Source organism: Hibiscus syriacus, unplaced genomic scaffold, assembly GCF_006381635.1.
Source record: "Hibiscus syriacus cultivar Baekdansim isolate YM2019G1 unplaced genomic scaffold, ASM638163v2 tig00008013_pilon, whole genome shotgun sequence".
Classification (NCBI taxonomy): domain Eukaryota; kingdom Viridiplantae; phylum Streptophyta; class Magnoliopsida; order Malvales; family Malvaceae; genus Hibiscus; species Hibiscus syriacus.
Genome location: NW_024062150.1, coordinates 2,178,865 through 2,204,123, shown reverse-complemented (window position 1 = coordinate 2,204,123; position 25,259 = coordinate 2,178,865). Strand labels below are relative to the sequence as shown.

The following is a 25,259-nucleotide window of genomic DNA, read 5'->3' as shown; positions in this document are numbered from 1 at the left end:
AAGAGTAGAGAAAACGAGTGCCACAAGGACAAATAATCTTATTCAAAATTAAAAAGACTCAAGCAAAAAAAGATAAAAGACATAATATAAAAAAAAACAAAAGAATTAATAGTCAGCAGTCTAAACAAAAATAAAAAAGAAAGATAAAACGATAAAAAAGTATAGAAAGAAAATTAGGTTAAAAGAAAGGAGAAAATGATTAAGTTGTTTTAAATTCAACAAATTGCAGTTACATTGTGTATTATTGGAAAAATAGGATTTAAAAAGGCAGTATATATTTGGAAAAATTTTAACTATTCGATAATAAATAATTTATATATTTTTATAGATGTTATGTTCAAATTTAAGATATTAAAATATAATAATTTATAGAGGTTGTTTGTAGTACGACTTAGAAAGTCTTTCATATTGAGATCATGTGCCAAAAATAATCACGAATGAATATTTTAAAACGGGTGCCAGTAATATCAACGCAGTAAAGTAATTGTATAAGGGAATTACTCGAGCATTATGTATGGAATAGACAAAATCAGGCATGGATAGGGTTTCGTAAATAATATATTTATTATTACCAAAGAAACTCACTTGATCATTTTCACATTCATTCAATCTTATATGAAGATTTTGTTTCTAACCCTATTATTACCAAAGAATCTTATATGTATTTGATCAAGTTGACTCGAGTAAAAGATTTTGAACCATTCTACTTGATGGGTCTTATCTTATAACTCAAATTTTATTTAAAAAATTTTCGATTCGATTTGAGTTTATGAAATTTGAGTTGAGTTGAATCGTTCGAGTTTTTATTTTAATTTTTATTTTAATATTTGATTGTAAATATTTTAAATATTATAATACTATTTGATTTCAATTTAAATGATTTTTCTATAAATATATATTTCTTCATATGCAATATACATATATCATGGATAGTTAAAGTATTAAACTCGAATTTAAAAATTAATCCATTAATTACTAAAAATTTCGAGTTATTCTAGTTCTATTTTACAACTCAACTGCAATTTGAATTTTTTTGAGACAATTCAAGTCGAATTGAGCTTTTTAATGTCTATTTGAGTAAAAAATGATTATTTCGAGTCAAGTCGAATTTTACTCACCTCTAATCATTTTTTATAGATAAAATCAACTTATTCTTTTTTCCTAAAAAAAAGGACAAAACTGGAAGTATATCATGAAATTGCAACGATCAGCTCATATAAGTCTCGCGAAACCAACTAAACATTGCTGGCGGAGACACATTGTCTGCAGATTCATTAATGGCATAAAAGAAGAAGAAGAAGAAACAGTATTGATGGAGTTGCTCAACAGTTGAGAGTTTGAACTTGTAAAACTCCCTGGAATTTCAACTTGCACTCCCAAAATTTGAAACAAGTTGATTGACTCTAGGATAAGAAAAATAAAGAAAAGAGAAGTCAAAACCCTAAGGACCCGTTTGAATCAATGATTTGTTCATTCCCAACAGACATATTTTTTTCATGGATACCCATGTTTGGTTGGGTAAGATTCCCAAGTGAGGTTAATAATTTAATACCAACAGTAATTTTTAGTGTGTTTATTCCGGGAATATTATTCCCAAATATGTCTTAGGTATTTTATTATTCCCGGTGCTAAGGGCTAAAATACCCTTCTTTTCCCGTGAGCTTGTTTTTGCGATATCTTCTTCTCCCGTGAGTTTGCCTCTACGAAAAATTCATCGTTTTCCATTGAAATTCTATTGGTAAGATTTCTTCTTCACTCCCTTTCTTTTATTTTCCTAGCAATGAGAGAAACTTTATCTTTACCTTTCTTTTCTTCTCCTCAACCTTGTTGTTCGAAATGAAAGGTCGTTAAATCTGTGGATTCGGTTTTTAAAGCTTATTGGTTGATTTCTTGTTGTTTTCATCATTTGTTTGGTTGATTGGAAAATTTTACTGAAGTTATACATGGTTGTCTTTTAAGTTCTTTGAGTAAATTATCTCAACTAACTCATTTAGTTTCTATAAATTTGAGAATATTTCGCTATGGGATCATTTTTTTTAGTTTTATTAGTAGCTTCGTTGATTTCTGTGGGATTTTATTGCTTCTCTATTTGGTTCTTGTCCATAGAAAATAATTGATTGAGGGGGCTGATTCAAGTGGTCTCTTTTAGCTCTCTGTATTTTTTAGATTGTTGGCTTCCAATATAAAAATGGATTTTTTTGGATGATAATCTACGGAAAAGGTTGCTTCTTGATGCAAATTTCAATATTTGCTTTTAGATGCATAAATTTAGCATAAATATGTGCTTTAGGTTCTATCCGAAGTCCGAATTTTGTATTCCAACTAGCATAGTTTGCAAAAACTCGATTATATGTCGGACTGTGATTCGAGTTCAGGCAATGCAATTTCCCTTTCCCTTGCCCATCTTGATGACTCTACCCAGTTCTAGAATTTGAAATTATGTGATTCTTGGTTCTCGATGACAATAAATGTCAATTATGTAACATAAGTTATGTTGATATGAAACAGAGCCAGGATCTAACAACAATTTGGAGGAACTAGGGGAAGGTTCAAAGGAGGTTGATCTGAATTGAGCAAAATTCTGTTTCACTTCACATTTCTGTTTTAGTTTGGCAACATAGAAGGGAACAATAGAACGGTATTTCTTTGTCACAATTACACTTTATTTTTTTAACTTGGGTATGTTAGGGAGTCAACTTCCTTTATTTTTTTAACATTTACGTGGATTTCATTGTCACAATTACACTTTCAAGTTAATTGAACCTCTACTTTGACAAGCCTTACACTTGTTGACATATTGCACATTTTTCTGTTAGATCAGGAAAAAAGAGATTAAACGTGCCCCAAACAATTACATGCAACATAATGTCCCAGGAAACATTGAAATCCTTGACCACCTTGTCGCCACATGAAGCTGATGTTGAGCAGCCAAAATCAATTGAGCAAGATCTTGAACTTGGTTTGACAGGCAATGGGAGTTCCTTAGTTCTGGCTGGCCTTCATGCTTGCAGAGATCTCTCAGTAACAATGCTCAAGTAAATGTCAAATTATGTTTGTAAGCTATTTTTTCCCTAGCCTTACTACTTGGATGAATGATGATAATTGTAGTAGCCATCTTAAGTCTATATATTAAAATTGTGCATTCAAATGTAATAGATTGAACATGGACACACAATATGGGTGCAAGACTACACAGACACAAGGACACAAGATTGCTAAAACATTAGGATACTGGTATAACAAGACATGGCAGTTAAAAATAATTTTAATAATAAAGGATAAAAATAATGTCAAATTAGGAAACATAGAACTTTTAGATTTGGAAAATTTAGGGATAGAGATGCCATTGTTGGCTGGAGCATTTGATACGGGTACTGCAGTGCTGAGGCATTGAAGTTTTGACAACAAGTGGGTCACTGCAGTGCCCTTGCTTCAAAATACTAGGGACTATTGTAGAAGGACTGTTGCAATGCCCTGCTCCAAACTCTTGCTTTGTGTTCCATTTAACTCCCAAATGTTGTCATTTGAACCCGGTTACCTAAGTCCTCTTCACTTGAGTTATAAGGATCCGAAGCAGGTACCTAATGGCTAATTATGTTTTAGGACAACTAGTTTGCTGCACTTTTGATGACCTTCCACTACATCCTTTTCCTCTCTTCTTCGCATGGTCGTGGTAATTGCCTAGTGAAGATCCCGCTTTGGGAAAATTTCTTTTGACATGTATTAGATTGGTTGGGAAATTTGAATTACTTATAAGATACTGCAATTTTTCCTTGTGCTGCAGCTGATCCTTCAGGTGTCCAATAAAATGTCCTTGCATGCTCTGGTAGTAGATATGAAGGGACTCTATCTTCCGATAAGTATTCACTTTTTGAGAAATTTTGTGTATGGATTATGTCGTCTTGGGCTTAAACCATCGAATAATATAAATTTCCATGACATTTGGAAGGAAATTGAACCCTATGTTATACGTCTCTCCACCTCATATTTTTATGGTTTTCATATAAAAATCCAGGTTCATTTGGATTAAAAAGAGAGAATATTATGCAATTGTCTTTATGTGGAACAACATGTCATGCTTAATATACTTCTAAATTACTATAATTTATTTCAAATTAGAGGAAATTTAACCGGCAGTGGAAGAGAATAAAGAAATATAAAATTATAGACAATATGATTTTTAGTGTTATATTTTCTTACTTATTAGAATTATGTTTTTGTAATATAAATTCATGAGATAAATAATAATGATAAAGTATGCATAATTAAGTATAAATATAAAAGATAAATAAATAAATTATTGTATATAGAAGATATAATAAATATTATATCTTAGATAACAAAAATAATTTACATATTTTTATTATTATGAATATCTATGATAAATTATTGTATATAGAAGAATGTAAACCTTGTCGGTTGGAAAATATAAGAAACCTCCCAGTGAATGCGTCATGTATGAACCGAAGCTAGTTTTCACAATGTAAATATTTAGTTAAATGTTGATGTAAAATTTTAATATATTTTTACATAAATTATGTAAAATTTAATATTAATTAAAATTAAAATAATACATGATATATTTAAATACTCAAGTAATATATTATCAACAAATAAAATTTTTATATAAATAATTTTTATTTAAACATTTAGAATTTAACTTGTTAACAAATATAGAACAAGTACAATTTGGTAAAATATACATTACAGTAATCTTTTATTCATTCAACCAAACATTGTAATCTTACATTCTTGCCAAACCAACCAAATACAATAATATAACATTCCCAGTAATCCTATTTTCTGGTAATATTTTATTTTCACTGATAATCTTATATTCCGTGAATCAAACGCACCTTAAATCCAATGTCAAGGGTGAGCGCGTCTTTGATTGGTTGGGAAGGGACAGTTGGCCGAATAAATGGCTTATCCGTTGACAGATAGCCTCATTTACTCTTACGCGCGTGACAGTTGGGTTTTTTTTTGTATTTTAAAATCTTTGTCGCAGCTAATGGCTAACACACACTAGTTTACTGCTATTTATATCTTACTTGTTGTAGTGCTGCGCTGTGTGGTTTTAGCTATCAGTAGCATTAGTAATGGGTGGTTTTAATCGTTTTGTTTTGATTGCTTTGTTGTGTGCTCTTGTTGTGGATCGTTTTGTGGTGTGTGATCATGGCGTCGGTGGAGTTAATGATGAAAAGGGTTTTGCTTCGTCGTCCATTTTTGTTTAAGGCCAAGGGAGGGGGTTTTAGGCATGGAATTGGTGGTGGTCTGGGTGGTGGTTTTGGTGGTGGTGGAGGTTTAGGTGGAGGAGGAGGCCTAGGTGGTGGTGGTGGCTTTGGTGGTGGAGGTGGCCTTGGGGGAGGCGGAGGCCTAGGTGGCGGTGGTGGTGCAGGAGGAGGATTAGGTGGTGGAGGTGGTCTTGGTGGGGGTGCAGGAGGTGGATTGGGTGGTGGCCATGGGCTTGGTGGAGGTGCAGGAGGTGGATTAGGTGGGGCTGGAGGGCTTGGTGGTGGACATGGACTTGGTGGAGGTGCAGGAGGTGGGCTAGGAGGTGGCGGGGGATTGGGTGGTGGACATGGACTTGGTGGAGGTGCAGGAGGTGGACTAGGAGGTGGCGGGGGATTGGGTAGTGGCCATGGACTTGGTGGAGGTGCAGGAGGTGGACTAGGAGGTGGTGGAGGACTAGGTGGTGGCCATGGGCTTGGTGGAGGTGCTGGAGGTGGATTGGGAGGTGGTGGAGGACTTGGTGGTGGCCACGGGCTTGGTGGAGGTGCAGGAGGTGGATTGGGTGGTGGTGGAGGACTTGGTGGTGGCCACGGGCTTGGTGGAGGTGCAGGAGGTGGATTGGGTGGTGGTGGAGGACTTGGTGGAGGTGCAGGAGGTGGAGGCGGATTAGGTGGTGGAGCTGGTGGCGGTTTGGGAGGTGGTGCAGGTGTTGGTGGAGGCCTCGGTGGTGGTGCTGGAGGTGGAGGAGGATTTGGGGGTGGTGGTGGAGTGGGTGGAGGATTTGGAGGTGGCTTTGGTGCTGGTGGAGGTGGGGGCGTTGGACTTGACGGCGGATCTGGTGCTGATGGTGGACACTAATCGTGTACTTGAAAGCATACTCGTTTCACTCCAAATATCCAACTTTCTGTTTATGAAATTTTCCCTCTTCTTTTGTTTAATGAAATGTTATATTAAGGATAAGTTGTTTGCCTGAATGTCATTAATGCTTATAGGATATATCAAATATAAATTAGGGTTTTTATTTGTAAAACCTCTTATTTTATTTCTTTAGTATTACCGCATGCATGCATGCATGCATACGCAAATTAAGAGTAAAAATATATAATCTGCTTTTTTTGCTTAACTGAATATATATACAAGCAGTCAAATATCGAATAAAAAGGAAGAGTGCATTTAATGTGGATAAACTAATGGCATCAAACCTCATATTTATTTACTGTTGGATAATTTGCATACCCAATTTTTTAAAATAGGATATTATAATTTTGGATCTCATTTTTTATATCTCACAATTATTGTTTATCTTTGGGTCCAATTGGTCATTATATGTTTTAAATAATTTAATTTTAAAATTTATTGAGAAGTATTAATGATAAAAAAATATTATTTTTTATAAGATTTATGTTCGAAAAGTTACGTTTACATGGTACATGTACGTTGTCAATAAACCACAAAAACTCTAAATAATTTGTAATTACCTAAGAATGTTCAAAAAATACCTTTGATCTCCTTACTTATGTTTGGATTACACATATTCTACTGCTATGTTTGGAGCCTGAATTTAAAAAAAAAAATTGATTTGAATTTTTAAATTTAATAAAAATAATTTAAATAAAATCAAATTTAATTCCAAAAGCGTAAAATTTAATTTTCAAAATCTATTTTAGAACATAAAATTTGCCAAATTCAAATTTTGACCATAAAACTTTTTTTTATCAGCAACAGTTAACTGATTTCTAAAACAAATAAAATGTTGGCCTAATGGGTCTTCCAACACCAATTTGGTGTTTGTCATGATACTTAATTTTAAGTATTTTTTTTATTTTTCTAATAAAATGAACAAATTTGAAGAAGGGATAGTAAAATAGATTTTATTTTATAATTTAATACATTTAAAATAATTTTTTATTGAAGAAACACATTTAAAAAATTCATTTTTATTTTAAGGAGATAATAAAATAGATTTTTAATAATACATTTTGAAGAAAAATATAATTTTTTTTATAATTTAATAGATTTAAAAAATAGGCTTAATATAAAAATAAGTGTCCAAATTATATCTAAAACTAATTTTTGGTGTCTAAAGATTTTTTTGTTAAAAATATATATCAAGCGTTTTATTCGTTACACTTTTAGGTGTCTACCGACATGTGTCACTTAACGATTTTTTAATTGTATACACATAAAAGTGTAAAGGAGAAAACTTTGGACATATTTTTAACGAAAAATTACTTAGACACCAAAAGTTAGCCGAATATAGTTTGAACACTTGTTTTTATATTGTCTAAAAAATATTTGTTAGTATATTTACCAAAAAAAATATTTATTTCCATGGGGAAATAGTTCACAATGAAAACTAGTGAAGCAAGGTGTTAATGTGTTTGCTGGGATACGGACATTGCATTAAGTGAATGAAACTGGTTAGCTGAGACAATTTACTACTCTTATATGTTAGGTTTCTTATACGTCATTTCTTACTGTTTCATTTTGATTGTTTTATACTATTAGGTGAAGTTTTCGTAATTATTTATCTATATAATAATTCATATAATAAATAAAACGTTATACTAATACTCTAAAACGATTATAAAGTGACATTTATTCATAATTTTTTAATCATATCCTAATTTCAAAGAAGGACAACGCCACTCAATTTAGCAATTAAAGAAAGATTATGTACACTATTATACATTGATTACTTAAATTGTATTTGGTAATTAAATTAAGTTTAATTACAATTATAGTAGTTGAAGATTATTTAATTATTAAGTTTATTAATGTAAGAATTTATTGAGTCAATCAATCAAGAATATGGTCAAAAAGGATGTGAATTGATAATAAAAATTTGGCGGAAGCTCTTTACAAAGAATGAAGAAAAATTAACTAAAGATTTTCTCAAATTTGTTAATTTTATCAACGTTTGAGGACAATGTATAACCTTACAAACCAGTTGATATTTACACAAAAAATCTTAAGAATACACACTATTTTCAAAGATAAAATGAATGAGCAAATTAAGAATAAACTTTCACAAGGTAATATGTTTGCACTATAAAAGCTTACGCTCACCCAAAAACACTATAAAAAAAACTACAATAAGGAACAAGCTATTGTTCAATGTGAAAGAAAGAAAGAAATTGAGCACATATTGGAATTTTAGCTCTTGGATGTTTGAAATGGTTTTCTTGTTATTGCTGGGTTGTTACAAGGCTTCTTTTATACGCTCTTAAGATTTTCCAACTTTTTGAGGTTGTTGGAGAAGGTTTAAAACCATTGAAAGCCTTTAATTCACACATTTAATGTTTACCTACTCAGAGGATTTTGAAACTTTTAAAGAATGTTATGAAAAATGGTTTCAAAACTTTTTATAGGGTTTTTTTTAAAGGTGGATTGAATTATATTCAAATGGTTTCAAGAATGATTACAGACTTAATACAATTCGGTTCGTTATAGAAAACCCAATACAGATTGGGATTCGACAATGCCCGTTGTGCAAGTGTGTGAGCTACACGATTTGCCTCACTATTAACATAGAATTTTTTTTATATCTTTGAACTCCTTCAGCTTCGCTTGGGTTTTGTTGAGTAGCAATCCAATGGTTGAGACATCCTGCTTCTGATTGACCTGTCTGTTTATTATATTAATTGTGTCTCCTTCAACGACATCGTTTACCCAATCATTTTCAATGGCAAAATTAATTCCATGTGTGATTGCTATGACCCCGGTTGACTCCGTTGTGAAGGGAGGGTCAATTTATCTGCACATTCCCCCCTAAGACCTTACCATTATGATCTCTAGATACTACCCCAATGGCAGCAGTATTGGTTGAATCCGAAAAGGCCCCATCCACATTGATCTTAATCAAATTTTTGTGCGGCCTTTTCCATTTACAACAGATTTGTCGGTTTTGGGACTTGACTGGATATCTACCATCAATATTTGCTTATGTTAAAAGGGATGAATATTTCTATATCGTTGCATTAGAAGTTTTCCAAGACTGAAGTGTGAAGGTTTACCTCAGTAAATTCCTTCTCCGACAATAACTTGTACCGAATAAAAAGCTCTGCTTGATTTTGTTTAATCAAACTCGAAGAGTTTTCCCTCCATCATGCACAAATATTCCAATAAAAGCAAAAACCAAGTGATTTGATCGGGAGAAAGAAGGAGAAAGTGAGAGCTTTGAGTAGAAAGCAAGCAACACAAAAGGGAAACAAAAAACCTAACTTTAATTATCTTCCGATGTGAAGCAAGCATATATGCCTTGCATGAGCAACATTAAAAATGGAAATGATTTCTTTAACCCAGATCAATGATCACCAACATTTATTAAAATCATCTTTTGTTATATCCAACGATTTAAATTACGATTACCATCGTATTTTCAGTTACGTTTATCGAGATTGCAGATAAAACGGGTACAATTACGATCATTACGGATATTATGATATTGTAATAACAATTTCAGACAACACTTTTACCAATATATAACGATATCTATTCCAATAACGGACCGCGTAGTTAAACCTTTTACACACTCTCTCTTCAAATTTACATTTCTGAGAGCACCTCCGGAATCACACCTTTAATGGCTAACCAAGTCACTTGTCTCCTTTCCTTGCCTTTAAATACGTCTCTCTTCTTCCCTTTAAACAGCTTAGCCTTTGAGGGTTCCTTTTTTTATTCATAATATTTGTTTCTTCATTGCTGAAGCTCGTTCATGGAAATCAGGTTTTGCATGCTCCTTGTTTATTCAACAATGGCAGCCACTTTGTTCATTCACTGCGGTAATCTCGCCTCTGCCACACTGTTTTTGGTAGATTATATATACATATAAATAAGATTATCATTTTGTTATTTTAATCGTTTCCACATCAAAATTTTCATGTTCTTAATGCAAACTGGATTACATGGAATGCAATAATGGAAGTGTGAAATTTCTTCAACATTAAGAGTTCGGTTTCTATCAACTTTTGTTTATTTATTGGTATAATGACAAAAAAAGCCTAACATTTTACTAAAAAATCACTTTGACCCCTATTTTTTTAGCATTTTACCTCCTAAGGTTTTATTTTGGGGTAAAAATGTTTTTTCGTGGATGAAAACCGTTAACCAACAAACGATCAACGTTCCAAAGGGTATTTTCACCTTAAAATGATCTTTTGGAGCCAAAATACTTCAAAAAAAATTAAGAGTTAAAGTAACTATTTAGTCAAATGTTAGGGACTTGTTATTCTAAAATGAAGCTTCACAAGTCGAAATACTTCAACAAATATAAATCAAAATAATTATTGTTAAGGCATTCCTTGACATTATGCCTTATTTATTTTAATCAATTGTTTTTGCTGATGTGCCATCAACTTTTGTTTATTTATTGGTAGTGATAAAAAAAATTAATTTTTATTAAAAAAATCACTTTGATCCCTATTTTTTTTAAGCATTTTGTCTCTCAAGGTTTTATTTTAGGGTAAAAATATTTTTTTCGTGGATGAAAATAATTAACCAACAAACGGTCAAATAGGGGTCTTTTTACCTTAAAATGATACATTGGAACCACAATACTTCAAAAAGAATAAGAGTTAAAATGACTATTTAGTAATGTTATGATTTTTTTTAAAATAAAGCTTCGCGAGTCAAAATACTTCAACAAATATAAATCGAAATAATTATTTAATCAAACGTTAAGGAAATATTCCTTGACGTTATGACTTATTTATTTTAATCAAATGTTTTTGCTGATGTGCCATCAACTCTTGATTCTTTGGTGTGATGGCAAGTCAAAAGGTTACCTGGATATAGAATATATGAGTTTCCTTTGCCATTAAGTTTCTGCTGGTATTGATAGATGCAAGAAAATCAATGGAGTCTCTTTGCATTAAGATGATTAATTGTAAATCTCTTTGTTTTTTTGGTATTGATAGATGCAAGAAAATCAATGGAGGTAGTCAAAGATCCAAAACATGGAAGAAGTACAAAGAAATTGCAGCTAATGAGTAAACTCATGAGTTTAGTGATAGAACAACCCACTGATGCTTCCAATACTCAACCATATGGTGTAAGCTCACCCCTTTCTTTGCCACCTTTTGATTCTCTACCCAATTCTCCTCCGGGTCTAGGCCCACCGGAAGGCTCATACGGGACTGTTCCGAGCCCACCCGAATTCTCGACCACCCCGAGCACACCACAAACAACACCTACAACAACTTACATCCCAAGCCCATCGGGATCTGTATTCAGCCCACCCTTTTACGAGCCCAGTCCACCGGCCGGTGTCATGAGCCCACCAGTCTATATCCCATCTCCAATCGGGTTTGATCCAAGCCCACCAGTTTTTCTACCACCGATAGTGTACCCTCCACCGACGGTTCCACCGACTCCCAATGTGGCTCCGGCCACGGCCTTATGGTGTGTGGCTAAGCCGTCGGTGCCTGACCCGATTATCCAAGAAGCTATGAACTATGCGTGTGGGACCGGAGCGGATTGTGATCCGATTCAACCAAATGGCTCATGCTTTCACCCGGACACGTTATATGCACATGCTTCTTATGCTTTTAATAGCTACTGGCAAAGAACCAAATCTGGTGGTGGTACATGTGAATTTGGAGGCACTGCCATACTTGTCGTAATTGATCCAAGTAAGTTTTTCGAATGATTTTTCTTAAATGGTCATTGTATTATTAGCGAGTTTATAATTTGGTGATCATATTTGAAAAAGTAACAATCTAGTCACTCAATTTATCTTATAACAATTAGGGGGCAAACTACGCATTTAGTACCTAAACTTTTAATTTTTTAAAAATTATACCTAATGCTTAGTTTTTATTTCATTTTAGTACCCTACTGTTAAAAATTTAACTTGTTTAGTACCTAAACTATTATTTGTTTTCAAAATTTAACGTTTAATTTTGAACAGAGGTACAAAAATTATACGAAAACTAAACTTTAGGTATGATTTTGAAAAAATTGAGAATTTAAGTACTAAAACAGATAGTTTACGTGCAATTTACACTAAAAAAAGTTACATAATTATTTCATGCTTAATGACAACAAAGTGATATGATTGTATATCGTTTGTTCAACATCTTACTAATTTTGGTCGATTGATTTTGTTGTACGAACAGGCTACGATGGTTGCCATTTTGAGTATGATTAATGGGGTGAAGATAGGGTTATCCTCTTGGCAGCTACAATACTTTTCTTTCCTCTCAATCTTGGATTTTTTAAAAAAAAATAAAGAATGTTAATTTTCCATCATGATACCATCACAAAAACATAAATTTTGCAAGTAAAAGAGAAATTGCATGGTATAGATTCTATTAGGCTTATCCGGTTTGGAATTAGGATTCTTTCCCTTTTTTTTTAATAAAGAAGAGTTGTTTGAAATTAATCTCGAAACTTAATGTCGATTTCATAATTTTATGTTAATCAAAGCTAAAATGATATATTTTATTAGTACACCACAAGTTTAATCTACATTTACTTACGAACCTTCCAAAACAACTTCAAAATTAAATTAAAATATAAAAAATATCATTGTTTCAGCTACATTAATCTTAAATCCCAAAAAGCGTGTATGAGCTCTTAATCTTTATAATTTGTATGAACAACAATATCATTACAAGTACTAAATAGGAGCATATAGAAAATAATTTCAATAACAATTTTTTATAATCATCGATATTCGATTGAGTGATCCAATAATCTAGATCGAGTACTGCAGAGACGAGGAAAAAAAGATAGAATGATCGAATAACGAGAGAAATGACAGTGAAAATAGGAGAATGACCGGTAAGATTTTTAAAAAAAATTTAGTGTATCACATCAACTATGTTAGTGATTTAACGACCCAATTGTCCGAATGAAAATATTTCTTAATGATCAGAACTCCAATAATTTTTTTAAAAAAATTTAATGATCAAAGTAAAAGCATCCTAAAAAATTAATGATTAGTGTAGTTTACCTTTAAGTTAATCATGTACTACTAATATAATGTGCATGTTTTAGACTTCAATTAAACAAACTTTTTCAAATTTTGGCCCAAGAAAAGCCCAACCCAATCATTTCCTCAAAGCAAACAACTTCAGTTTTGAAGATCAAAACCGAAAATGGCTAGCTCGTCCTCTTCCTTGTTTAATTTCGTCCCTCCTTCCTTCCTTCCTTCCTTCCTTCCCTGTCCCGTGATCGCGAAACCACCACACAGATCGTACTCTCTTCCTTTTCTCATTACCATTCCTTCTGTCACAATGAAGATTTTCTCTGTTTTCTTAATATCATTGCATTTCTTCGCTTTTCCTACTGTTCGTTCTCTTTCTCTTTTAATTTCTTTGAATATAATTTAGATCTGCTTGTAATTAATTCATTTATGTGATTCGGTTTTATTTTTTATGATTTCATTATCCTAGGCTGATTCTACTGGATCCATTTACTTCCTCGATAGTTCAAATCATCAATTTTTTCGCTCTCAATCCTCCGTCGATGGTGTTCAGGTTTTTGTTTAATTAATTTATTTTTCCTCTAGTTCAATCAGTTAAATTTTAATTTATAGTTTATGACGAATTTTCAGCATCGAGAGATTTTGGATGTCTTTTTAATTTGGCCAGAAATTGTAAATATGGAAACTAATAACTTGAACCTTAGTAGTATTAAATTCTGTCTTTTTGACTATCTTGGTACATCAAGAGGTTTGATTATCAATCATACGAGATTCAAGCGTCTAAGCCTATTCGATGATTTTTTTCAGTAACTTCATAAGTGATGGCTGGAGAACATTATGAATTTTGGCTTTTGGCCTTCCAAATCATCAGAATGCTCATATATCTATGAACTTAGTTTTGTTTTATAGCATATAAGTTGACCCTTTGACTACATTTCTGCAGGCTATGGACCTCTCCAACTGGGAATAATATATACTGTTGCACCAATCCTCATGATAATTCCGTTCTGTCTTGATATTGCTCTAATTCTCATTTTGTTTAAGAAATAAAGATGGGACTGAAAAAGTAGAAACTTCATCATGCAAACCATGTTACATTGTTGTTAATTGTTCTGATTTAGTTGTTTTGTTGATCTTTCTCAGCCTTTTGGTGTTACATTCTTTCTTTAAACATTTGTTATGTTTTATTGGACATGAAGTACTCTAAGGTTTCTGACACGCCAATTGGTTTCAAGTTTGATAAGTGTATTTTTCTTTCCTGTTTAGGATGCTCGAAATTATGGATTGGAGGTGAACGAGAAACTTGATTTCAATTGGAAAAAGCTTTTACAAAAAAAGGTGCTTTGTAGTATCCACGTGTTCCATATTTTATTTATTATCATAGCCATTATTGTTATTCTTATTAGATTTTACCTTTTTGAACCTGTAGACTGAAGAAATTGTCACGGGCCGTGATATTTGGGTCTGGGACATTGGCGAAAGTGTATGCTAAAGAAGTTCTATGCAGAGTGTGGGATTGCCAAGGCCACCAGACTTGGCCCACCACTTGGAGGATGCTGTGAAGCCCGTTCACATTTGCTGTGCATAAAAAGAAAGTGACATCATATTCGAAGATGATTACGATAAATATGGCAAGAGACAACAAATCAAGAAGATATTGTGGGGAAATCTTACTATATCCAGTGTGAACAACTATCCAAGAAAATAATCCTACTAATAGATGTAATTAGATAGGATTGAGTTGGGTTTTCTTGATTTAGGGGATCTTGTATTGATTGGGCAGATCTTAGTTGTTGATATAAATCGATCTAGGCCATTGATTGAGAGGGAGCTCAACTATAAATAGAGAGCATCACATGCTCATTTGTATTCATTCATTCATTCATCCATCCATTCTCTTGGGAGAGAGTAATAAAACTCTGAGGTATTTACTCTAATTCTTGTGTTCTTTATTCTCTTTGTGCTTGTTGTCTCTTTGGTGGCTAGGAGTAGTCACATTTGTGTTTGCACTTCCACACCATTGTCCAATTTTGATGGCTTGGAGTAGCCACGTTAGTGTTAAAGCTTCCGCATTCTAGAAGCTTCTAAGGTCGCACGTTCCGTCAAACCTTAACTTTGATATTACGACAGTGTGGGCTTGAAGGTTATGAGGACGTGACAAATGGTATCAGAGCGAGTTGTTGTGGGCAGACAACGATCGTTTTGTCCATGTTTGGTGGAAGGTGGTAAATCGAGTAAGTTAAGTTTACTTATTGTTAAGTCAATTTGCTTTTGTAGCCAAGTTGACAAGGATTTGTATTCGAGCTAATCAAGGATGATTGAATTAGTTAGTGGCAAAGAAGTGTTTGAGATGGGAAGTAAAAGAGGAGTTTCCACACGAAAAGGCATGGAGAGTCATAGTGGAAAACAAAAGTGGACATAACCCATTGAGGATTTGTATGGTCGATGTAATGATTGTAAATCTTGGATAGGTTATCTAAGGGATACTGGTTCTTCAACAGAAAAGAGGGTCACTAGTTTGGAAGAGTCTTTGTACTCGATCAAGGACGTTGTTCAAGAGATTCTTAATCAGCTCGAAGAGAAGATGACTCAAGTATGTGATTCTATTAGGGTCGAGATGTTGGCTCTAAGCAAGGAGAAGGAGGAGATCTCAACTTCGTTGGAAATGAGGGTCATAAGACTTGAAAAAGCTGAGGAAGAGACCAAGAAGACCTAGGGTGTTGTGGAATCCTGTCTTGACAAAATGGAGTCCATGGAGGACAAGTTTAAGGACGAGACACAACAGTTTCTCAACGAGTTGGAGATGAATCGAGGGAGTAATACTCATGAAGCCGAGGTGATAGCTTTGAGAAACGAGGTGGATGAGCTCAAGAAGGAGCTGCTCATATGCGAAGGAGAAATGAGTGAATGGGGCGTGCTCAAGACCTTCTTGGAGGGACTCAGACCAGGGATGATGCTCGGGAGAGAGCAAGGAAATGCCCAGAGACTTTTGGATGCCATAGCTGTAACCGAAAAGCTGACCGAACTTACGGGAGACAAGCCAACTAGCTTTGTGTCATCCAGGTCCATGCCTAGGAATAGTGGCAATAGTGAGGGAGGCCGGGAAGAGGTGTAGCTAAGAGATGATAAAGGAATCTCTTTGAATGGCCAATGTGAGCCATCGACTATTCGAGCCAAGGAAATCCATCGGGAAAGAATGACAAGGCTAAGTTCGGTGTGAAGAAAAAAGTAAGCAAGGAAAAGTTGAAGTGCTACTTCTATGATGATCCTCATTTGATTAGAGGATATCTTGAGAAGAGTCACCTTACTGCCATTATCAGGGGAATAAACAAGCTAGAAGGAGGAGTATCAAGACTTAGCGCGATTGCGAGTGTCAATACCGTCAAGAAAGGAAATGGTGCAACTACAAGTGAGAAAACATCCAAGCCAAGAAAAAGACTTGGATCGATTGCGAGTGCCAATACGGACAAGCCAAGAGAAAGACAAGGTGCGACTTCAGATGTTAAGTCAACCAAACCCAAAAAGAGACTCGGCGTCATTGCAGATGTCAATGCTGCTAGGCCAGAAGGTGGTACGACTACAAGTTCCAAAGTAGTTAATCCAGGATCGAGATGTGATGAGATTGCAGGTGTTAAAGCAGTCAAGCATAGGAAGAGACCAAATGCGATAGCGAAAGATAAAACTGTCAAACTGAGGGTGGAGAGTGAGCAAGTTCGCTCACAATATGTCAGGATTGAGGCGTGGTCCAAGTTGAGGCGTATCAAGCATAAAGGAACACTTAAGGAGTATGTGAGTCGATTCAGAAAGCTCATGCTCAGAGTCTCGAGTTTGACTGAAGAATATGTGTTCTTCACATTCATATTCGGATTGAAGTCATAGACGAAGAAAGTGTTGGAGCGAAGGGAAGTCAAGGAGTTGTCTAAAGACTTGACAATCGCCTAATCCATCAGAGAATTTGGAGTCAAGAAGAACAAGACTTCCAAGGCAAAGTTGAAAGCCTAGGGTAGTGGCGAGGGAATCCGTGATGAAGATAAGTCAAAGGATGAGGAATGTAGTTTCTTTTCAAATGTTGATTTGCACTAAAAAATTTACTTTTGCACGTTTTGGCAAAGAACTTGTCGCCTACCTGCTGGGCCATTGCAGCAGCAGATTGGAGCGCAGCAAGCCATAAACAACCACAGTAAGCACTTACGCCGTGAACAGTCCATGCATCATATGTCTGATCAGGAAATCCATCATTTTCAATGAGGCCATCATCATCTCTAACAAATTGTTCCATGTATTCCATTGCAGTGCGTACAGCTGGCCAAACTTCAATTCCAAATGCCATATCCCCCGCGGCAGCAAAATCTCTGTACACTTGAAGCACAAACTTGGAATTCAAACCCTTCCATTTGCTTGTATCATGTATGATATATGATTCATTTCATTCCAAGGATCATGAGTCCCCAGATCATGAGGAACAGGCGAACAGCTCCTCTAACCTTACGAATTCCATATTTACCCTCTGCGAGAAACTTCACTTTCCTTCCATCCTCGAATAAAACAGCTTTCGCAAAGTCACATTGAATATTGAGTTCCTTCCAAGTACAGGAACCTACCAACATCTTCACCTCCATCAATTTGATCCTGCGATTTCAAGTGATGTGAGAACTGTCTGTTGGTTCTTTTTTTTCCGAGGAATAGTTGAATCACCATTCTGTTTTAACTCAACACCTGCAGAACCATTACTGCCACTGATACTGGTATGTTCAAACACTGTACTATGCCTACAATTCATTTCAGCTTCAGCTGCTTTTACATCTTTGCTTCTACTTTCATTGGTTGATCTTGATCACTTTTCGCATCTGAAGATGGCAAGGAAGAATGTACAAAGTGTGTAAATAGTTATCTAGCGTTACTGACCAAGAGGTTTTTTCAGGTACACAAGAGACCGCAAGTTACAGCAGGCTAAACTTTAGTATAAGCTTAAACCAACATGCAAAGGGCTGGGGAATTAGCATGTGTACCTATCCAAACTGTTCCACCAGCAACCAAAAAGTAGAGCTCATTAAAAAGTGTGAATTTGTACCTGCAAATAAAAGACAAAGATTAGCTAATTAACATGATAAATGAATATATATTTGTGACTAAAGTGTCCATAAAAATCAAATGACAATATCAGATAAATAAAACAATAAATGCTGTGTTTTCCGAGACAGAATCTGCAGAACATGATTATGACGCTTCAAATACTAAATCAATTTTACTAAAGGGAAGAAAACCCCAAGAGAGTCGGAGATGAATGATCTTCATCAGTTCCACCTTTACCTCCTCTTCCACCTCCCAATTTCCTTCATTCATTTTCCCTCTACGGAATAGGGAGAGAGAAACTTGTGAAACTTGTGTTCATGAATAATTTTCACTGCTCTATTTTAGAACCAGCATAGCATCAGCAATGGGAAGGAATTATATAAGCCATTTACAAAAAGTATTACATGAAATGCACCCTTCTCCGTACATCTAGTTACCATATGACCAAGATGAAAGTTTTTTTTTTCCTTTCATGCCAAGATTCATCTTTGATGGGCAAACAATAAAGTAAAATAATGGAAGGGAATATAAGGTTGATGTCAAAAATAAAAGGCTGCACTGCATGTTACCATTCTGGCAGCCTTCTGTCGTTGAGGATAGGGCTTTGCCATTTCTCGATCTCTTCTTCCCAACACTTGTAATCTATGAGAAATCAGAATGCTATAGGTCTTAGGTACAAATACGAAGTTAATAGAAATTTGGGGTCCCTAAAAAAGTTATGAAAAGAAAAACAGAAATCTATTATGGAAAGCATGATTCCAACAATGATTTGTAAAAAAGTTATGAAAAGAAAAACAGAAATCTTAGGTCGACACTAATTACTGTTTCTCACAGCTGAAAGTTCTGAATTTCTTGTGGCCTTAGATTCTAGTTGTGGCTTAGCTTACTTTAAAGTACAATACCACAAAAATCCAGTCCTAGGTCTTATCGAACATGACAAACAGATAATATGCATGCATTAATGTGTGAAGAGAATAGGATCTTTACCATGGTATGAGCATCCTTTTAAAAAATTTATTTTTGGAGAAGACCAAGCAAGAGCAACTGCAATGGTGCACTTTCCATGGGGTTCCACCCAGGCAGAAGCTGAAACTGCAGCACAAAGTGCCTCTCCAGGTGATGAAGGCATGCTTGGTTCACAATTGAAATTTTCACGATGAAACTGTCCATCCTTCATAGTTCATATAGTAAACAACAATTCAATTATCTGACAGTCAACAAATGCACAGTGTCTAATATCACTTCCACTAGGGTGTCACTTGTCAGTGTCGCATACTAGTATGTATCTGACACGAATGTGGTCAGATTATTCTTAGTTTTTTCATGTATTTGGAGGACCCTTAGAGGTCATATCCCTATATCCAATTTTCAGGCACAAATGTAGGACAAGGGTACTTATGGAAAAATGAGAAGTTGGAACAACATAGCATAGACAAAAGAGTGCATTGATCCTATTAAAAAATCATGAAGCAAGATTTTATTCTTTAAATTGAGGATAAGCATCCAAGGCCACTGAATTCCATAAATAAATTTACAGATAAGAATATTGATGAAATGAAAAGAAAGGCAGACAGCCCTTTACACAAAATCATTACCTCCATCATTTTGCCCCACATCTTCTTTGCTGTTACAAAGCTTCCGTCAGTAAGACCAAAACAGGGTAGAACTGTTACATTGACATTCTATGTTTCAGAAGCAGCAACCGCAAAAGTAACAGGAGGGTTCCCCTTAGCAGTCCTGTGAAACGGCTCATAATTCTTAGAAACATTTAAAATCTAATAATTATTTAAGCAATATATACAAATTATTTATGCACATATATTAAGCATCAAAGGAAAATACAAACAAAGAAGGAGATAATAGAGAGATGGTTCATGTGATACCGTTAGAATATAAGTTAATATCTACCACTTTATTTGGGGTATATTTTAGGAATAGTAATAGTAATAGTTTGTATTAAATTAGGGTCAACATAGAGTTATTTTCTTTATTGAATGCTCTTTCACTTGGTATAAATACTGAACAAGCTTGAGGGAATAATCAAGCTAGTTTTTTCAAAATCCTATTTCTTATTTTCCTTCTCTTGTAATTTTCAATCCTTTAGAATATATGTTAATGACTAACAGATGCCTATACTTCAAATAGAAGCAGTGCCGTACAATCAGTTTTGTTTACAAATGTCATCCACTCCCCCCAACTTGTTAACTCTGACAATATCATTTACCAATTATGTAATACATAATACCATTTCATCAAACATAATTTGTTCCATTATCCTACTTGGCGTGGCATTGACATGAAAAAAGTTAGAAACATGAAGTTTATAATATTTCTTCAGAGAGGAACGAAAACTTGACAAAAATGGAGTTAAGAACGCTGAAAGCCTTGTCTTGTGGTATTTTAATGTCCTCCAAATATTAAGGTCTCAGGGTATGAAATTGTGAGAAGAAAAAACAAGATGTTTCAGGAGCATGATAAGAATATTCACAAGGAATCCTTCAGAATAATCTAGCCGTACTATAAAGTAAAAATAAGCTAAAAGTTGATCTGCCAAATTCGATACCAACTGCTTAAGATTTTTGGTTGTTAAAAGAAATATGGGTAAACTATGTATTTAGCTACCCACCTATTCTTGCAATTCCGTTTTGGTCACCCAATTATATTTTTGAAAAATTAAGAGTGATGCTGACGTAATCACTTGCTTGTGATGAAGTAGTACGACAGAAACTCCATCTTCACCTCTATCAAATAAAAGGGAAGAAAGTTAATATAATTTCCGAAGTGCAAAGGCCTAAAATGGGAAGGACATACACAAAAGATACTCGCATGAATGGTTCATTGACATGCTCTCCTGATAAGTGTGAAATTCCACCGATTGAATTCTATAGAAACAAACATTGATTACTGAACATCCAAGGACCCGTCTTACTATATATTTGAGTAAAATTAGACAAGTTCGGAAACAGAAAATGACCTACCGCCCACGTAAAGAGCAGGCTGACTTTTTCCCTTTCTTTTCCAGTGTTCACCAACTGCAATAGATCAAGTAATGGCCATATAGGAAGTGAACAGACAGGCCATGAAATAGTCTTAGAAACAACCCGTTATCGAAATTATAAATATGCGCAAAAGACTAACAAATTGGTTGTAACAACTAACAAGCCAACAAGTTCTTGAAATTAAAATGTTAGATAAACGAACTGTGTATGCAAAAACAGCTTTTGGAAGACTACTATCCCTATAATTATGTGGTATGAAGGGCGATATTTGTCGACAGGACACCTTTAGTTCAGGATCTGGTTCACCTGAAAAAGTAACAGATTGTTCAAAACAAGATTCAAAGACAAGTAAACAGATGTGCAAAACAAAGAAAGTTTGAATAGTACCATCGTATATTGTTCATGCTCGAGGAAACAAAGCATGGTATGTAGAATGCTGGCCATTCAGATTCCATCCCCATGATGAAATACCGTCATCACTAGTTTTCCCATGAAAGCATACTACAAACATTACACTTACACTCTACAGTAGTAATAAATTCCCTTGCGAACTTCAAAAAGAGAATGAAAGATATTTTTTGATTAAATCTAGGCAAGCTCCAGAAAGTTTGCAGGAAGCTTTATAATTTTTCAATAAATAAATAAGACACTTCAGATACACAAATAAGCCTGCATGAAGGACACTCCCTAAAAGTGTATCTGTTCACTCTCAATCCCAATTCCACAAAAGTTTGCTTGTCAACCGTGTAGTATTTAGCATTTTCACACAAGATCGGTTTACAAAGAAATAAGTTCAGAAATCAAAATAGCAGGCTTGATATAAATTAGCAGCAAACTGAAAGCAATTTCACAGTCGATTAATGACCAAGAAATCAACTTTTAGTTTTAGCGAGATAAAATGCTAGGGTAATGACACAGAAACCAAACCAGATATTATTTGGTGTCAAGTTCCAATAGAATTTTCCGAGGTACTCAAATTCCACTATTATCGAAGCCTGCAGTTCTGGATTCTCATTAAGGATATTAACGCCTAAAATTAATGACATACAAATTTTGGAGTTAGTTGAATAGGTATCATCTACTGCCCTCTGGTATGATGATAAAGTGAAATAAACAAGAAAGAACGGAATGAAGAAAGGACATAATAAAAAATGAAGGCAAAGTTGTACACCCACTGAAGGTTAATCTCATATTTCAACCAGTTAATAAAAACATGATATTTGTTTCTTTGAGCTAAAAAAATATGTACAGATATCAAATTTCTATTAAAGTGATTGTATTATTGCTTGGCAGGATTTTCTTCTTACCCTAATCCTTCATGCTGTCCGGGAGCTAAAACAGTGCATACTTCTTTTTCCCTACATCACGAGATATAAATATCTACAGTATCAGAAATAAACCAAACCATCAAGAAGAAGAAATTCTGGTTTAACATTTCTTAACATCCAATGATTTATTTTTAATCCATTATCTCGCTGGTGGCCATATTTGTTTCAAGAAATTAAGTTGAAATGCATCAGAAATCTATTAATAAGATAATATCGAATAATTTAACGGTGCAGAGCAACCACACTGGTTGGTGCTAGATTTAAAATATAAAAGAATATCGTCTTATAAATTTCAAATATAGCCTTGAAACCTCCTTTAATGAAAATGTCGATTTGTCTTACTGAAACATAAATTCTAGTTCAATGCATATATCATACATTCAAATGATATTCCTAAAACCATATGTTGACCAATCTTATTTTATATACATAATTTGGTTTTGGATCATTCTCTACAAATAAATCAATTAATCTAATATAGAGAATATGCCACAAACAAGTAAATAAGTTGAAGGGAAGAGCTTTACAGAAAAATGATTAGCCATAACAGGTGAAGTGTTACAAGTTCCAGGAACAATTTGCCATTGACTAAACTCGCCTCTGAAACCCCTGGATATAATACCACTCCTATAACATGATTTGCCACCATCAGGGTACATAAGCACTAAGAAATGAGTGTAGCTAAGTCGGATAAAATACCTCATTCCTCCCAGTAGAACTCCTTGAGATGTAGATGGCTTTCAACTTCCTGGGGTGAAAGGGTCAATCGGTGCTTTCTACACATAATCATAAAATAATATAAAAATATACTCAGAGAAGATCTTCATACCGCACTTGTGCTATCAAGGAAAACAATAGCCTATTTCCAAAAACTAGAAAATACATCACCTGTAGAAACAGCTTCATACGTTGCAAACCAGTCACGGTTATGACTCATATGAAAACTATTACCAGAGTCAAATATCCACTCATCACTTGTTATAAAGTTGTCATCAGCCGCAACTAGGAGTTCTCCGTCATCATACTCCTCTACTATATCGACCACACCAGATTTCTCAGAGTTATGCTCTTCAGCTTCTCTTTTGCTTTTATTTTGCAACTTGTAACACTCCAATTTAACATAATCTTTCTTTTCACAATAGTGACAAGTTTTATATTGGTTAGAAGATTTTGATCTACCCCTTCTAATATTATCAGAAGAACGCTCACATTTTCTCCCAGTGTTTGAGCTAGTCGATTCATGCATCACGAGATCATCTGCCTGGGGCTCCGAACCAGATACAAGATATTTTATCTTGTAAAATGAGTGCAGACCATTGTAAACTTCTTCAAGAGTAAGTGTTTCGTGACTGTACAAGATTGTATCTCTGAAAGACGATTAAGAATGAGGCAGGGAACATAGGAGGATTAGTCCTATGTGGTCAGGTGCTCTTCAAGAGACGAACCTTCCGCTAACTTGAGCGAATAAAGATGCTTCTTTAGGTGCAACTTGCTGGTCAGTGATTTTTGCGTGCAAAGTTGCTCCAATTTCGTCCACAAAGATGCAATTGCTTTTTCTTTCACCGCATCCTGTAAAATTTGATTTGATAAGTGTAAACAAATATGAGAAAGAGTTTTACGATCCTTATGCTTTTCCTCATTCATCCATTATGTTTCCAGCTTCTCATCAAATCCTTCTACTGAATCATCGAGATCTAACTGTGCAAGAACATCTCAAATATTTACCTGTCATAGCGAGAATCTAATGTTTCGATCCAACAGCGGAATATCATACTTCATTGTTGCCATAATCTTGAACCCGAAGCTCTGATACTAATTTGTTATATTATCGAAACGATGATTATCGGTAAACAAATAAACACAATTAAAAAGGAAAAACAAAGAACACCAAGATTTACGTGAAAAACACAAAAGGGAAAAACTACGAGCAGAGGAGAAGAATTTTACTAATATGAATGAAGAAAATAAAAGAAGATTTTGGTGAAAGAAAAGAACTTGATATCTAACACTGACCCTTATTATCTATTTATAGGGATATATACTTGATTACAAAGGAAAACTAAATAAAGTATAAATCTAATTTAATAAAGTTTTCTACTTTTAATCAAAATGGGTTTCCTACTTTACCGATATTTATATATTAATTAATTTTTGTCACTTTGAATTCGAGTCAAACTCTAACAAGTGGAAATGGGTGGGTCCGTCGATTTGTAATTTTATTCAAGGTATATTCCGTGGCGATTCAATTGAGGCGGATCTAAACAAGATTATTTTGGTTCTCATTTAAAGGTGATAGCTCATAATCCTTAATTGATTTTTAGTCTATTAGTCTTTGTACGGTTCTGTACAAATTGTTCACTAAAACTGTCGTGAACCACTTAAAGCCGCTTTTCCTAGTCTTATTACCCAAATCAAATAAGTTTCTTCTCGAGCAGATCGATCATGGAGAATATCATTTTAAATCAAGAGACTATCCACACTATGCAAACTTCCAAAAGAAAAAAAGGTTAGATGACAATCAAAGTAGACCTTGAGAAAGCTTCGATAAACTATGATGGGATTTTATCTCAGATTCTATGATCAAAGTTGGTTTCCCAGAAGGCATTCGTCGAATCATCATGAATTGAATCTCCTCTTCAAGCATGCAAATTCAATGGAATAGTAGTCTTACGCATATGTTCTTTCCCGATAGAGGTG

The 25,259-nt window shown here is 34.4% G+C and overlaps 2 protein-coding genes and 1 pseudogene across 2 annotated transcripts; 2 read left to right on the top strand and 1 right to left on the bottom strand.

Annotated features, from left to right (window-relative positions):
• The first annotated feature begins 5,175 nt into the window (after positions 1–5,175).
• Positions 5,176–6,090, top strand: LOC120201965 (glycine-rich cell wall structural protein-like). Its single transcript, XM_039202471.1, has one exon. The coding sequence runs from the start codon at positions 5,176–5,178 to the stop codon at positions 6,088–6,090; it is 915 nt and encodes a 304-aa protein (XP_039058402.1).
• A 3,806-nt stretch (positions 6,091–9,896) lies between these two features.
• LOC120201794 (proline-rich receptor-like protein kinase PERK8) lies at positions 9,897–12,409 on the top strand. Its single transcript, XM_039202333.1, has 3 exons — positions 9,897–10,016; positions 11,151–11,864; positions 12,351–12,409. Exons 1-3 carry the CDS (start codon positions 9,950–9,952, stop codon positions 12,380–12,382), a joined length of 813 nt encoding a protein of 270 aa, XP_039058264.1. The 5' UTR covers positions 9,897–9,949; the 3' UTR covers positions 12,383–12,409.
• A 4,714-nt stretch (positions 12,410–17,123) lies between these two features.
• LOC120201964 lies at positions 17,124–24,294 on the bottom strand (annotated as a pseudogene).
• Positions 24,295–25,259: the final 965 nt, after the last annotated feature.

Coding starts and splice junctions, on each gene's coding strand:
- LOC120201965 (XM_039202471.1), top strand. CDS start 5,176: ATGGCGTCGGTGGAGTTAATGATGAAAAGGGTTTTGCTTCGTCGTCCA.
- LOC120201794 (XM_039202333.1), top strand. CDS start 9,950: ATGGAAATCAGGTTTTGCATGCTCCTTGTTTATTCAACAATGGCAGCC. Junction 10,017..11,150: donor CACTTTGTTCATTCACTGCG/GTAATCTCGCCT, acceptor TGGTATTGATAG/ATGCAAGAAAATCAATGGAG. Junction 11,865..12,350: donor ACTTGTCGTAATTGATCCAA/GTAAGTTTTTCG, acceptor TTGTACGAACAG/GCTACGATGGTTGCCATTTT.